Source organism: Cervus canadensis, chromosome 25 (assembly GCF_019320065.1).
Source record: "Cervus canadensis isolate Bull #8, Minnesota chromosome 25, ASM1932006v1, whole genome shotgun sequence".
NCBI lineage: Eukaryota > Metazoa > Chordata > Mammalia > Artiodactyla > Cervidae > Cervus > Cervus canadensis.
Window position 1 is genome coordinate 40,183,349 of NC_057410.1, and position 17,338 is coordinate 40,200,686.

The following is a 17,338-nucleotide window of genomic DNA, read 5'->3' on the forward strand; positions in this document are numbered from 1 at the left end:
AAGTTTAAGTCTGATGTCATAAGTTCATAAGATTCTGGGGTCTTTGGGGCATGGGTCCTTTCGCATGTGGGAAAGATATGACTCATTAGGAACCAGGAAGCAGATTGCAGTAGATTATTATTTTGTAAGCAGTTTCCTATAAACCTCACACATACACACAGTCCCCTCCCACTTGAACTGAAAGTTTAGTGAATAGAACATAAGCTAGTATGATGCAGGCAGACGCTTGATAAGCCCTAGTATTGAAAACTGTCTTTTTGGAAAGCTCACCCTGTAAAGATGCCCAAGGTGGTGGGGGGGTGGGGTGGGCAGAGAGAGACATAGAGAGGGAGGGAAACTTCAACCTCCCAAGGCACCAGACATATAAAAGAACGTATTTGGACATTCCAGCCCCAACTGCAAATTACATCAGACATCCAGGCAACAGAGTATGAAACAGATGGAATGCCCAGAATAAGTCTGGCCTCATTCATGGCCCACAGAAGTAGAGTAAAATAAAATGGAAGCTTTTTTTTTTAAATTTACTAAATAATGCAGTCATTTGTTATGTAGCAAAAAGTAACGAAACAATAACCCTATCACCTATGAATGAAGATAATTTCCCAGGTCATACCACCTAATCATCTTTCCTGTATGGCTCTCACAAATTTTGGCCCTTGATCTCTCTAGACCCTGAGTTACAGGCTATTTTATTAAATGTTCCTTCAAAATTGTCATTTCTTAAATGTACACCTGAATCTGTTTTATATTTTATTATAAAATAAATAATGACAACATAGGACACACCTGTGCATCAATATACTTCAATTTTTTGCAGTTACTCAGACTGTGCAAGGAAGTTAATCCACAGCGTCGAAGAGACAGAAACTGCAGATTTGGACACTCTGCCAGTGTGGAGAGACTGCAGCCTGGCAAATCTTGAAATGTTATTGTTGCAACCTAGAGAATTCAAAAAAATCAGAGAGCATATCATTATCTAAATATAATGAAGACAAACTATATTAACCTTGAAAAATTGTTTTAAATTTTTCATCTTAAAGAAAGTAATGCTATATATTGAAACTCACTTTTATTAACAACTCAACTTCATTTAAGCTGACGATTTTGCCACATTTCTTTCCCTCATAGAAAGGCAAAATAATGTAATCATTCATGACCAACTCAAGTTCAAAGGTAATATATATAGAAGCAATAATAACATAATCATTTTACTCCTTGACTTTTCACCAAATTCATTTTCCTGTTCTTCATGTCTCTTGGCATTATTTTCAGGATTGCACTATATAAACATTGAAGATCTGTGTTTGACAGTATCTTCAGGGTACCTGGATAATATCAGAAGCCGTAACAGATCAGAAACAGATTTTATAACCAACCTGCCATGCTTCAACTAGAATAACTTAGCTCTCTTCTAAAAATGAAGCAACTTTAACTGAGAAGAGATATTGTAGAACTTGTAATAAGTAGAAACATGCAAAAATAACTGGAGCATGCAATAAAAACAACATTCTATTATACTTCTGTATTATAAAAGTATGAATCATCCTTTACTACTGAATAATGTATATACCCAGATCATATAGAATCTGCCGTATAACAAATCATGAAACTTATTATCATACATTTATAACATTTCCTATTATTGAGATATTACCTTGTATTCACTACTTCATAAAGCCTTTTTCCTAAGGAATTTTTCTCTTTTTAAGTCTTTTCAACTAAAGAAAATTCAACATCAAAGAGTGTATTGAACTTTATGGTAGGTATATTAAGGACTACACTTATAGTTCTATAAGAATATGTCAGATATAAATATTTTGAGATTACTGAAAAGCACTCCATGTATTAAACCCAGGATCTCTCACCTACGTAAACTTGGCACAGTAATAATGTAACGATGTGCTGCTTCTTCACTATAATTGAGTCTATGCCCTGAAATAAGTATATAAACTAAACTGCTTTATAGTAAGAATACTTTCACATTGCCACATTGGAAGTCCTAAGGCCAGATTTCCTATGTACTGAACAACAATTTAAAAATTATTAGCTTTATAGTGTATACTAGCATATATACTAGGGTATAACACATGCAAAAGAAATTTTAAGTGTTTTACTGAAACTGAAAGCATTGTTACTTCAAAAAAAAAAAGCTGGGGAAAGCATAAATTCTTAAGTGTGCAACTCCTCTTCTTGTGGAATATTTCCTGTGCAATAAAGTTTTACATTTACATATTTGTGTCAGTGAATGGGAAGATCATACATTCATGGAAACAGAAAGAAAGGATTAGTCTACCCCTTGCTTTAAGCAGCAAAAGCAATAGCTGGTATTTTTTAAACTTTTGGTGAATGAATTTTCTAGTTTCAAAGTAATTTTAGGAATTTCTCAATTACTAATAATCTAAAACAACTTTTGAAACAAATTTCTTTTTTACAGTTTTTCAGAAAGAAACATATTTACCTACATGTGTCAGGATACCTGCTGGGTAATACCCCTATAATTTGTCCAAAGGAGATACTATAAATTCTGTACTTAGAAAACTGATTCTACACTAAAAAACTAAAGACACTAGAATCGAACACTTAAAAACTGAAAACCCTACCGCTGCAGCTTTGCAGTAACAGATGCTACTCTCCAGTGTACATTCTCCTGCTAGTGTAACAATACACTGCCTTGCTGCTGTCGCTTGGTCGTGTCCAACTCTTTGCAAGCCCCTGGACCGCAGCACACCAGGCCTCCCCGTCCTTCAGTATCTCCCAGAGCTTGCTCAAACTCACGTCCATTGAGTCAGTGATGCCATCCAACCATCTCATCCTCTGTCGTCCCCTTCTCCTCCTGCCTTCAATCTTTCCCAGCATCAGGGTCTTTTCCAATAAGTAGGCTCTTCACATCAGGTGGCCAAAGTATTGGAGTTTCAGCTTCAGCATCAGTCCTTCCAATGATCAGGACTGATTTCCTTTAGGATGGACTGGTTTGATCTCCTTGCAGTTCAAGTATCTTCAACACCACAGCTCAAAAGCATCAATTCTTCAGTGCTCAGCTTTCTTTATGGTCCAACTCTCACATCCATACATGACTACTGGAAAAAGCAGAGCTTTGACTAGACAGACCTTTGTCAGCAGAGTGGTGAGTCTGCTTTTTAAAATTCTGTCTAGATTTGTCATAGCTTCTCTTCCAAGGAACAAGAGTCTTTTAATTTCATGGCTGCAGTCACCATCAGCAGTGATTTTGGAGCCCAAGAAAATAAAGCCTGTCACTGTTTCCATTGTTTCCCCGTCTATTTGCCATGAAGTGATGGGACCAGATGGCATTATCTTAGTTTTTTGAATGTTGAGTTTTAAGCTAGCTTTTTCACTCTCCTCTTCCACCTTCATCAAGAGGCTCTCTAGTTCCTCTTCACTTTCTGCTATAAGGGTGGTGTCATCTGTATATCTGAGGTTATTGATATTTCTCCCAGCAATTTGATTCCAGCTTGTGCTTCATCCAGCTTGGCATTTCACATGATGTGCTCTGCATAGAAGTTAAATAAGCAGGGTGAAATATACAGTCTTGATGTATTCCTTTCCCAATTTTAAACCAGTCTGTTGTTCCATGTCCAGTTCTAACTGTTGCTTCTTGACCTGCATACAGGTTTCTCAGCAGGCAGGTAAGGGGGCCTGGTATTCCCATCTCTTGAAGAATTTTTCATAGTTTGTTGTGGTCCACACAGTCAAAGGCTTTAGCATAGTCAATGAAGCAGAAGTAGATGTTTTCCTAGAGTTCTCTTGCTTTTTCGATGATCCAATGGATTTAGGCAATTTGATCTCTGGTCCCTCTGCCTTTTCTAAACCCAGCTTGAACATCTGGAAGTTCTCGGTTCACGTACTGTTGAATCCTAGCTTGAAGGATTATGAACATTACTTTACAAACATATAAACATAATTAAATTCTAGTTATGATGTAGCAGCCTCTCCAGCTGCAGTATAGGAGTGATTCTGCTGCAGTGTACTTGTTGATGGTGTCTACTTCTGAATATGAAGTATTTCTTGGTATTTCCTCCTCCCTTGTACTGAACATTTAAAAATTTTCTGGGACTTCCCTGGTGGTCCAGTGGTCAGCATCCACTCTGCAATGCAGGGGATACTGGTTCAATCCCTGGTCCAGGAAGATCCCACATGCCATGGGGCAACTAAGCCCCACAAGTGGCAACTACTGAGTCCACACACCACAACTACTTCAGCATGTGCACCTAGAGACCAAGCTCCAAAGCAAGAGAAGCCACCGCAACGAGAGGCCTGCGCACAACCAGAGAGCAGCCCCTTCTCGCCGCAAGAGAGAAGAGCCCGTGTGCAGCAACGAAGACCCAGTGCCAAAAATAAATTAGGTTGAATTTTAAAAATTTCCACATGATACAGCAATTTATTTCCTGTTGCACTCTAGATTTTCCCAAACATATGAGATCAAATAAACTTTTACACTCATCATTTTGATTGTTATTTAGCTGCTAAGTCATGCCTGACTCTTTTGTGACCCCATGGACTATAGCCCCCCAGGCTTCTCTGTCCATGGGATTTCCCCAGGCAAGAAAACTGAAGTGGGTTGCCAATTCCTCCTCCTGGCGATCTTCCTGACCCAGGGACTGAAACCACATCTCCTGCATTGGCAGGCAGATTCTTTACCACTGAGCCACATGGAGAGTCCCATCATTTTGATACAAGCATGAAAATAATCACAGAAATAAAACTGCTTTATGCTCTAAAAATTAAGGTCAATATAGAATTAATATTCATAGGTGTTTATCAGTGTATGATCAGCCTGATAAAAGAGCAACTAGGGCATAGTGAATGGTCACTAAATGCTTCTCAAATAACTGAACAAATGCATTATCTTAGCCCTGTGGCAAAACTAAAATATTTATAACATTCATAGTTGTGCTCCCATATTACCAAAGGGTAATACAAAAATATTTGGAAAACTAATATTTTCAGTCTCTCATGACTTAAAAATGAACTGACTCATAGAACCTAAGACTCATTCATTACATCTTAACAAAATATCACAAATTAGTTTTCTACTTAATCATCTATATTTCCCCCAAATCCTGGGCAGTTTTGATAAATAAAATGACCTAAAAGAGCCATGTATTTTTTACAGAGTTCACTCTCAATTACTCTTGAGAAATCCAACCCAAGCAGTGTCACTCACCTATGGTAAACTATAATTCCCAAAGTAACAGAAGCAATGACTGTTACGCTTTGTGTTAACAAATTTGTGATTGTGCCACAACCTCAAATCTATTCAACGTAGACAAATAACATCATGTAAAAAATCAGCTGCAAAGAGACTAAATCAGGTATGATTGGTGGCTTAGATGAATGAGAATAAAACTTCATCTAAGTCATGTATCATCACAACACCACTTAATTACAGTCTTCCTTGAATGAAGTGAGACCTTCTGACCTAAAAGTTAATCAGCCCCTAAAATGTTATCATCATCCATGCCGTATTGTGAAGCCATAGAAAAAAATCCTTAAGCTATACCCTTTTTTTGCAGTTGTTATTTAAGGCTAGTTACCATTAGTAGCAAAATACTCAAAAGAAAAATGAATTAGTTAAAGCATTCTGCTAGGGAAAAAAAAAATGTTAGTTGTCAATAATCACTGCTCTTCAGTCATATCCTTCTGGAATACTATTCCATATAGTAGATGATTCAGCATTTTCAATGTTCTAACTTATTTGATGAAATAGGTTAATCATAAGTCCGTTGCCTTTCTCTTCAGATGTTTGAGACCCACATTTGACAAAGACTATTATATACGTTACACAAGCCCAAGACCAAATTCTTCACAAACAGTATTTAAAAACTCAACAATCCTATAAAGTAGGTATTTCTCATCCCAGTTTACAGAAGACAAAACTTGAGGCTCAGAAAGAGCAAGGTGAGATAGCCAGTAAATGGCAGAAAGAAAATGAGAACCCTGATCTCATTTGATACATTAAAAATAAAAATCCACAGTAATATGTTATTTATTTATTGCCTTTTTGCCTACCAAATCAGAATCATAAGGGCAAAGACGGGTTTGTTTCTGTCCCTTTAATCTAACAATAAATATGGACTGATCATGTGGGATAGATGAATCTTTGCTGAGTGAATGAATAAAACAATGTATACATATTAACATTAGTGTTTCCTTTTCTAGGTATCTTGCCTATATCAAGAAATCAAATAAACTTTATAAATATGTTTTGAGCTTAAGGCCTAAACATGTGTATTTTAACCTTAAATCTTTCATCTTAAATCCTTTATTGAATTTAATCTTTCCTGTTTTTCTACACATCTGTTAGTTTCTGTCTTATTTTTGATTGAAACTATGTTTCATAAGCATAGAAAACTAGTAGCATTTGGTAACAACTACTTTAAATTTCACGTACATATGTACCATGTTTATACAGCACGTGACTCAATTACGAAGGGAGCCACTAGGCGGTGCTGTGGTCCAGGACTAAAGCAAATGAGCTCCAAGCTGAGTAACAAGCTGCAATTTTCCTACTCTACCAACTCTACTTTCCCAGATGACTCCATTCTTAGTAGCCTAATAATGGCTATAGGCCCCTTGAAAATAGGTTTCAAGATATAAATCAAAGCTCTTCATAGTGCCTCACTGAAGAAGAGGCACTGAATAATTTTAATTGAGGATTTCTTTTAAGTACAACTCCTCTCAAATAGGATAAGTATTTCATTAGTAACTTCATTGACTAAGAAAATTCTTGGATTTCAAAAAAAGCAGAGTCCGAGAAACAACAAATTAGTGGTTACCAGTGGGGAGAGGGAAGGGGAAAGTAAGTAAGTAATTAAGTAAGCTACAAGGATATGTTGTACAATACAGGGAATATAGACAACATCTTATAATAACCATAAATGGAGTATAACTTTTGAAAATTATGAGTTACTATATTGTACACCTGTAACCTTTCGTACATCAACTATACTTCGATTAAAAATAAAATTTGTCTTATATAAAGATTTTTGAAGTTACATTTTAGAGAACCAATTAAAATTCAGTATGTAAAAAGTATTATAAAATACCTGCTGTAAAGTATCCCAAGGACCACACCGAAGAATTTCTAGTGTATTCAAAGGGGGCATCGTGTTGACTGGGCATTTTATAAGTCTCCTCCTTCTAACAATTTTCTTCTGTTGATTTTGCCTGAAAATTTCAAACCAGGGTTTAAATGATGTTATCCAAGCTAGCCTCTTTTCTTCAATAGAAGACAGAAGTGTTGGCTCTGGCACAGAGCAGGCCACTTTATTTTCACATTCAGCTGTATTTTCATGACATTCTTCTGGAATTTCTTGAATCTGAGACTTAAGAGAGTTTACTTCTTTAAAAACCAAATTGTTTTTTGCATTATAGCCACCCAAATCTTCACAAGGAGCATCTACAATATAATTTTGCTTGCTTATTTTGCCTTCTACATTTATCACAGCATCATTAGTGTTAAAAACCAAGTCACTATTCAGAGCACTGCCTTTTGGGTTCTCCTCTGCCTCTTTAGATTTTAAATCAATTTCTTCTTCTTGTAGTAATGTATTTTCCCCTATATCTTCAGATTTTTCTAATTTCAGTGGTACTGGGTTTTGTTTCATTGAAATCACTGAAATTTCCTTTATATTATTTTCTTCATACAATGTTCCAAACTGTCCTGATATTTCTTTTTCTACTTTTTGCATCTTATTGTCTTGGTTATCATCAATTATTTTCTGTGATTCATTGTCTTTTACTTCATCGATTTCTTGATTATTTCCTAATATTATTTGGGTTTCTTGTCTCATAGTCTCATTTATGGAAGGTTTCAAGACTTCCTCATTTTGTACTTGAAACTGTAATTCTTGCAGTTGAAACTGTTCTTTGACATTTTCTTTTAGATGCAGGTTTTCCAATTTATTTTTTTGATCTATGTTTTCATAATTCTTTTTTTGCTTGACCAATTCTTGTGAACATTGTGCTGCTGGGTTTTCATTTTTTTCTTCCACTTTAAATACTGCCAAAATTGCCTGGCTTGACATAGATTCTTTTAATTGCACTTGTACTGATTCTTTCAACACAAGCTGTCTATCTACATTCTTCCTCTTATCTGACTCTTCAGCTAACCAAGGGGAAGCGTCTTCCCACATTTTTAACTTTCCACCCCCTCGCCTTTTGGCTCCATCATCCTTATTCTTTGATGTATCCTCAATGGTCACATGTTTGGCATTATATTCTCCCTTCTTTAATGCTCTACTTATTATTAGCTGTTTTTTTGCAGCTTCTCTCAGTATCAATTTTTCCATCTTTAGTAGTTGTTCCCTTTCTTGTCTCAGGATGTTCTTTTTCCCCATATATTCTTTTTCTCTCCTTTTCCTTCCCTCTTGCATCTGCTTTTCTATCTCTTCTTCTATTCTTTGTTCCTCCTCTAATCGTTTCCGTTTTTCTTCTTCTATCTGTCGTATTTTTGCTTCCTTTTCCTTCCACTCTTGTGCTTTCTTTTTCTTACTTTCTATTTGTCCCTTTATGATTGGGCCATATTTTTGGTAGGCCACAAATGCTTTATATTTAGCTTGAATTTTTACAGCTGCATTATGCTGTAGTTTTAACAAACGCATTTTTTCTTTTTCCTGTAGGTCTTTAAATTTTGTTCTTTCTTCTTCCATTTGTAAATGTAAGTTTCTAATAAATTCCTAAAATAAAGTAAGATATATAGTAGTCAGCATAAGCTAAATGTGAAATATTACTAAAGCATCATATGAAATTTAGATTAAAACAAATACTGAACTGAAATCATAATAAAGTCAATAGAAAATTTACTTAGAGGAACTAAAGTAATTTATTGAAAAGGGCATATTGATTTTTTTAAATATTTAGGAGCTTCTATCAATTTAGTAAGCTGATACTCTAATATTATGACTGTACTTGAAATTGGGGAATTGAAGAATTCTTTGATGATAGAAAGCATATGCAGTCAGAATGACACAGAGAAAAGGCAAGAAAAGCCAAAAGCTAAAATTTGTGTAGGAGAAAAGGACTTCAAACTTCATGAGACAGGTGTTCTTTCTGATAAAAGAGACCCCTAGAGCTAGCAGCACAGGGAATGCAGAAACAGGGAATGATTTTTAAGTTATAGTATAAGGAAGGTGAGGTAGTAGATACATATAAGCCTAGTTACATTTCTTATCCTGTCCAGCAGGACAGCTGATAAGCCCATAAAGCACTAAGTGAGGTAATCCAGAGTTGGGTGAAAATATCATTGTCACTAAAGTCCTAAAACAAAAGAAAACAGGTCAACAAAATCGGGCAAATATTTAGAAAAACTAACACAAATGATGTGAAGTAACAAAAATGCTTCAATAAGCAAAAGGAAGGTCCAACTTCTGAGAAAACTATTTAATTAAAAGTTAAAGATATTTTTAAGAAAGAAATGTTTAAATAAGAATCTCACATAAAAAATGAAATGCAAGTGCCCAAATAAAAATATATGACTCACTCAAACAAACAAACAAAAAAAATCAAGATAAAATGGTTGAGCAGCTAAATGCCTAAACAAAACTTCAAAACTAGCTGTTTCCCAAAATAATACACAAAACACAAAGTTATGAAATATATGAAGTTCAGGTGTAAAGGCGATAAACACAGAAACTTCAACATATGACTAACAGGAGTTCCAAAATAAAAAAATGAGGAAAACTGAAAAGAAGAGAATCAGAGAAAAATGATTTCTAAACCAAAAACAAAGGCCTTGAGATGAGTCAATTTCACACACACACACAAAATGATGGCTCGTATAGTAAACACTAACAATATTTCAGAACACTAAGGAATATAAGCTCTATGAAGGCAAGGATTATTTCTGTTTTATTCACTGCTGTATCCTGAGTAATCACAGAGAGGTAACTACCTGGCACACAGTAGAAAACCAGCAAATATGTGCAGATGAATGCAAAGAGTGAAAAATCTTAAAGCTTCAAAAGAACTTAATAAATGAGCAACAGATTTGCCATCAAAGACGGCATGAGCTTTGTGCATGCTTTGTCGCTCAGTCATGTCTGATTCTTGAGACGCCATGGACTGTAGCCCACCAGGTTCCTCTGTGCTTGGGGATTCTCCAGGTAAGAATACTGGAGTGGGTTGCCAAGGCCTCCTCCAGAGGATCTGCTCAACCCAGGATTGAACCCAGGTCTCCCACGTTGCAGGTGGAGTCTTTACCAGCTGAGCCACAGGGGAAGCCCAGAGATAGCATGTGCAAAAATAAACATGCAATGGAGTTACATCTTTAAATCGCTAAAACTAAATTGTAATAAACCTCCATTCTGCATCCAAGAAAACTAATCATTCAGTTTTAAAAGCAAAATAAAAACATTTTCAATTGTGCAAACACAGAAAATTTCCTGTCCAAAAGTAAACTTTTGACAAGTGTTTAGCTGTATACTCCAAGAAAGGAAAACTAAGTCCAGAAAGCAGAGAAAGACAGGATTCAAAGAACACTAATCAAAGAGAGCAAGGAGATCAATCCAGTCCATCCCAAAGGAAATCAACCCTAAATAAGGACTGATATTGAAGCTGAAGCTCCAAGACTTTGGCCACCTGACATGAAGAGCCGACTCACTGGAAAAGACCGTGATGCTGGGAAAGATTGAGGGCAGGAGGAAAAGGGGACGACAGAGGATGAGATGGTCAGATGGCATCATCGACCCAATGGACATGAGTTTGAGCAAGCTCAGAGAGATAGCAAAGGAGAGGGAAGTCTTGCGTGCTGAAGTCCAGGGGATCGCAAAGAGTTGGACATGACTGAGCCACTGACTGTACAACGACAATGATCAAATAAACCCTTACCACCTAGCACTTACGTTTTTTATTCTGTCGTCTTTCCGTCATGTCATGTAAGGACGAACATCAGCTGTCCATTTACTGTTGCTCCTTTTTGGGTAATGAGCTTTTTCCTTGGCTGATTTTAAGATTTTCCCTCCTTATCTTGAATTGTAATAGCTATACTATTCAATCCCCAGGTGTGATTTTCTTTGGATTGATTCAACTTGGGGATCTTTACTCACCCTTAAATGTTCGAGTTGAATTTTCTAAAACAATCTGAAACCTTTCCAACTATTATCTCTTTACCCACAGGTTCTGCCCCATTCTCTCCTTGCCTTCCAAATTACTATTAATGATATTTTATAATATTTTAATATTTTCATTATGTATCACATATTTCTTGTTCTCTTTTCTGTTTTTCCCATTTTTGTCCTCTCTGCAGTTACATTTGGGCATTTCCTATTGACTTCCCTTTAGCGTCAATAATGTTCTCACCTGTTTTGCCAAATCTAATGTTAAATTTATCCACTGAAATTTTACTTTTTTACACTGAACTATTCAACTCTAGAATATATAGTGCTGCTGTGTTGTGCTAAGTTGCTTCCGTCATGTCCAACCCTTTATGACCCTGTAGACTGTAGCCCCGGAGAAGGCAATGGCAGCCCACTCCAGTCCTCTTGCCTGGAAAATCCCATGGATGGAGCCTGAAAGGCTGCTGTCCATGGGGTCGTGAAGAGTAGGACACGACTGAGCGACTTCACTTTCACTTTTTACTTTCATGCATTGGAGAAGGACATGGCAACCCACTCCAGTGTTCTTGCCTGGAGAATCCCATGGACGGGGGAGCCTGGTGGGCTGCCGTCTTTGGGGTCCCATAGAGTCAGACACGACTGAAGCGACTTAGCAGCAGCAGCAGCAGACTGTAGCCCGCCAGGCTCCTTGGTCCGTGGAATTCTCCAGAAAAGAATACTGGAGAGAGCTGCCAAGCCCTCCTCCAGGGGAAGAATATATACTTGGTATTACATTAAAGATTCTAATTTTCTTTTCCTATCTCCTGTTTATTTTGCTACTGTATAATTATGGGAATTTAATGGCTCTCCTAACTCCAACATTTGGATTACCTGTGACTCACTATTGTCTTTTTTTTTCTTGTCATTCATATTGAATCTCTGTCTTCACATGCCTAACCAACTTTTTTATTTAGAGATGGAGAGGATATGCTTACTTTTTCAGGAATGTGTTTATATAAACTTCAAAAAGACTTGGAAAAATACTAAGAAATGAAATATTTTTGTCTATTTTTTACTTGCAATTACTTAAAATAATCTTATATAAAAACTGCAGTGTAAATTAGTTAAAATTTAATAAACGTGTCATCCTAAACCTAAAGGGATACTTAATACATTCAGTTAGTTGCATTAAAGAAATGTAGTAACCTTTCATAACAATCCTCAATCATAGTGAAATAATAGTATGTTTCCTCAAACGTAATAGTATGTTTCCTCAAACCTTGGAAGAAATTTTACATTTACAGTTTAACACAGACATGCTCACTAATTGAACCAGTTTAGCTTCCTTGTCAGGATATTTCATTTCAAGGAGAGTTTCTAGTGACTAAGTATTGGTAAAACTTGAGTAAATTAAATACTATACCAACTAGGCAATACTATTTTAAAATACTCACTCCAAGCATAGTAATTTATTTCAAATGGAGAATGACTACTCTGCTGCTTACAAACAATACATACATACCGCGTGCTGTTGAAATCTCTCCTTCCATATTTTCTCCTCTTTATGAAGTTCATCATTCATCTTGTCCTGTTCTTGCTGAACATATGATAATATTGAAATATGATATTCAAATATCAAAAATATTATGTTTATTCTGTATGACTGTTACAACATATATTAGTAAACAATGGTTAAAGATAAAAACTCACCCAATGGCCCCCAGTTATTAGCACTGGAATAACAACTTTAATCCCAAACTTAAAATATCATAAAATGATACCTAGGTTTCCCATTAGCACATGAAGATATCTGTAATCTTGGAAAGCTGTCTTATTAATTTGAGTATATTTAATCACATAATAAGATGCACTAGCTAGAAATACTTCTGGATAATACAAAAATAACAAATGATAATGTATGTTAAGATGGGTTTTGCATTACAGGGTTTTTTTCCTCGCCATACTATTTCATTTAATTCACATAAAAAATCATCTCAGAGGGTAATTGTTTTCTTTCATTAACTCATTATTAGCATCTATTTTGTTAAGGCTCTGAAAAATAAACAAAGATCAGTAAAATATAATCCCCTTCCTCAAAAACTTTACCTTTAGTAATTCTAAAATGCTATCATATGTTCACACATTATCCCAAATTTAGCAAAATAAGTTAATCACAAGATAAGAACTATAAGGATTACAGTAGGAAGAGTTGTAATAATTAGAGGATTATCAAAGTTTCATACAAAAGATGTTTTTGAAATGACTCGGCTTTTAAGAGATTATATAAACATTTGAGGCATTTATTAAAAAGTTTTTGAACTAGGAAAATGATTACAACTCAGTTTTAGGAAAGTTATAAGTTTACATTTGATAGCTGTCAGTAAAGAATATGCCTGCAATGCAGGAGACCTTGGTTTGATCCGTGGGAGGGAAGATCCCCTGGAGAAGGAAATGGCAACTCACTCCAGTACTCTTGCCTGGATGATCCCATGGACAGAGGAGCCTGGCGGGCTATAGTCTACGGCGACACAGGAGTTGGACATGACTTAGCAACTAAACCACCGCATTTAATAAGAGAGTAAGGCAAGGAAACAGTAAGGAGACCAGTGAAGTAGGTATTACAGAAATCCATGAGAGAATCAGTGAGGGCCTTCTACAGATGCGGTCACAGGAGTCAGAAGAGATGCAAACACAATGCAAATGTGAAACTGCCACCAACTGCCAACTGACTCAATCAGAGGAAGTGGGGAACGTTCTTTGGAAACTATCTCATACGAGCTGTGGGAAATTTTGATGGCATTTAAGCATGGAAATAACATTTTTTGGAAAATAATTATCCTTCTGACTGCACTACCTTGCATGAGTTTCCAGAACACAAGAAGAAAATTAGGAAGGTCAATTAGAGAGTACAGTAAATATTCCAAGCTACACATTAGGACATCCTGAACGATGGGGCAGTAGTAGACATATGGATGAGACAGTGGATAATGTAACTATTAGAAGGATAGGATCATAAAAGAGAGAGAAGAGTCAAAAATGGTACTCAGCTTTTTAGCTTAGTCTATGATGAGAGCATAGCTCATCAAAATAACGACTCACGAATACCAGAGGCGGAGCACGACTCAGAAAGACAATGTATTCAGTTTTAGATCCATTAAGTTCTGAGTATGGGATAGTTACGTAGTTCACTTTATTTTTATAACTATAGATTTGGTTCTGAACAGCCATTGCTGTGTTTGAGACTATCAAGAGAGAAAGTACATGGAATAAGAAAAGAAAGAACAAAAGATGGAATCCGGGGTAGGACCCATTCAGGGAGAAGGAGAAAAAAATTAACCTAAAAACAGATACCAAGGAAAAATGGCCAAACATGTAAGACGACAATCAAGGTAGTATGGTCCCACACAAGTAAAGGGGAAATGAAATGGTCAACTGGTTTTTACTGGCACAAAAAGGAAAAGAGGCAAAAATAAATACTGACTGGTGGCTCAGACAGTAGAGCATCTCCCTGCAATGCGGGAGACCTGGGTTTAATCCCTGGGTTGGGAAGATCCTTTGGAGAAGGAAATGGCAACCCACTCCAGTACTCTTGCCTGGAAAATCCCATGGATGGAGGAGCCCTGATAGGCTACAGTCCACGTGGTCGCAAAGAGCTGGACACTACTAGTGACTTCACTAGGATGTGTGAGTGTGGTTCTAGAAGTCATTGTATTTTTGTCAAAGTCAGTTTAGAAGCCAACTTTTTTTTTTTTTTTTTGTCAAAAGCAGTTTAATTCACTGGGATGGACGTAGAAGACACCTAGTAGGTTTAGGTTTGAATGAAAGATGAGGAAATGGATTGAGCACAAATAATTACTTCTTAAGAAGCCTATCTATGATAAGTAAAGCTAAAGAGCAGCTAAAGAAAGATATTTAAACAACAGTGATCTCATGAGTTTTCTGTTTTCTTTTGTTTCCAGGACAGGAGAAAACTGAACATGAGTATAAGCAATAAGAAAGGAGAAAGTTGCATGACTATTTTAACATATATGAAAAAAGTGAGAGTAATAGAGCAAAGAATGAAAAGCTGGCCTTTGGTAGAAAAAGCCTCTCTTACTGAGATAAGAACAAGGGCAAAAAATAAAGCTAAAAAGGTGACCACAAAGATTAACGCTAACTAGATGTGGGATTAGAAAGAAAAAGAAGTTCGTAATTGATGCAAAAATGTGATCATTTACTAATAACAAGGAAGAAGGAGCTGGGTAGAACTCTTAAGGAAAGAAATTTATAACAGCAGTTTTAGAAAATGGAAGAAGCTAACAAAAACACAGGTGAGAATTACTGAATATATAAATTACCTATTTAGAAGCCATCATTATAAAATTATGGAATGGTCCCAGTGGAAAACTTTGACGCTCCAAGGTAAAATGAAGCACACATTTAGAAACTCATTAAATCTACTAATGTCATATATATTTTTAAATCATAAATTTATGATTAAGTACAAATTGCTTTCAAAAACTAAGTTATAATTCTTTAAGGGTAAGGCCCTGGAGTTAAATTTCTTTTGTAACATCAAGCATATAGCTGAAAGTTTTGCCCTTGAAGTAGTCAGAAAATTGTTACAAAACAAAATAAAAATGGCAATGAAAAAAGAATTTAAAAATCAGCCGTTTTTAAGAAAATATCACTAACAATCAATATCAGTGATACATTTTACCACAAGCTAGGAAACACTACTCCAATAATCTACATTATATTAATTTCTATTCAGGAATGGGAAAAAAAAAAAAGCTTCTGACTTTTGAAAATAACTAATCTAGTCTGTGGAAAGGAAAATATGGACTAAAACGAAGCTAAAGATTTGTAGCTTAAATATTAGTAAAAGTCATGGACAAGCTGGTTCTGCAATATTATCATTGTTTTTAATGTATTTACTTTCTACATAATTCAGAAATGCAATGTACTCAGCATGGGAGGCTAGGATACCCTGAACTGCCTACGTGACAACATGCTAACAGAAGACTCAAAACTAGTAAGTTGGGAGTAATACGTAAGTTAACTTTAGTAATGCAAAACGGATTGTAAGTCCTGCCTGTTATCCATACAGTCTAAGGATCCTGATGGTCCACAGGTGAGTCCCAGAAATCCACCAGTTTCTCAAGATGCCACTGCCGTGGCCTGAGGATGTGGACTACCTGAGGAGCAGCTGGGAGAAAACAGAAAGGAAAACACAAAACTCCCTTATACCAAAAATGTTCTAGTCCCAGAAATTAGCTCATTTATGGGAATGCAGCACAACTATGACCTGCATGCCTGAACCACTGTAACCAAATATGTTTTACATAATTGCTAGATATAAGACTACACAGTAAGGACATTCTGTGATGGAGAAAATTCTGTTGCCTTTTTCTATGATTAGAAGGGCATAGAAAAGCAACAATTTATGTTGTAAATGTAAGCTTTTTTAGGACAGTCTTTGAAACTTTATAGACTCTGGGGGATCTCAAAATCCAAAGCAGTACCTGAAATTACAACGAATTTCACGGAAAATAAGCAAGGGGTCCATATTAATACTGTTAATCCCCAGTGAACTACTTTGATTATTAGGGCTAATTAAAACCCATAGAATGGAGCTCGAGCCACACCATAATCCAAAACATCAGTACTGTTCAGAAGGAGTTATTGATTCAAAAAAATGTATGAAAAACAAAAATAAAAATAAGAAAACTTACCTTCTGAATATTCTCTAATTTCTTCTTTTCAACTTCAAATTGTTTCATCCAACAGTGTCTTTTTTCTTCTTCTTCTTGAAACTGCTTTTCTTCTCTATCCCTCTGAACTTTGAGAGTTTCTTTCTCTTGGTCTTCTAGTTCTTTCTGTTTGTCTTGCCAAGCCTCAAAGGACTGCCGACATCTTTCTTCCACTTCATAGTATCCAAAATTTATATCAGCATCATCTGTATTCATGAAGAGAAAAGAATTTAAATCAAACCAGTCAAAGCTGATCCAATATAAAATTTAAAAGCAATTTCAAAATAAAGAAATAATGTCAATATACTACCTAAAGTGAAAGCGACAATGTGCTAATGTGCAAAATACATGTAAACTCCATTGCAGTCAATAAAGAAATCATATAACTTGTCAAACTATCCCAGAAAACTATGCGTGTGTATCTGTGTGTGTGTGCACATGCACGCATTCATGTGTGTAGTTAAGAGACGTATATGGAACATAGCTAAGAGACACTTAAAAAATGCAGGTCTGGGTACATCTATTGCAGTCAGCTCTACATGTGGAAAATTTTCA

At 35.9% G+C, this 17,338-nt stretch overlaps 1 protein-coding gene across 1 annotated transcript in view; it reads right to left on the bottom strand.

Moving 5' to 3' along the window:
- The window catches only part of LRRIQ1 (leucine rich repeats and IQ motif containing 1), a 183,989-nt gene that overhangs the window by 159,486 nt on the left and 7,165 nt on the right, over positions 1-17,338 (bottom strand). The window contains exons 5-8 of the mRNA XM_043446604.1: positions 16,766-16,989; positions 12,574-12,648; positions 7,065-8,696; positions 787-939 (exon numbers count right to left, since the gene is read on the bottom strand). Of these exons, the coding sequence (XP_043302539.1) occupies positions 787-939; positions 7,065-8,696; positions 12,574-12,648; positions 16,766-16,989 (2,084 nt within the window). The remainder of the gene's footprint in view (positions 1-786; positions 940-7,064; positions 8,697-12,573; positions 12,649-16,765; positions 16,990-17,338) is intronic.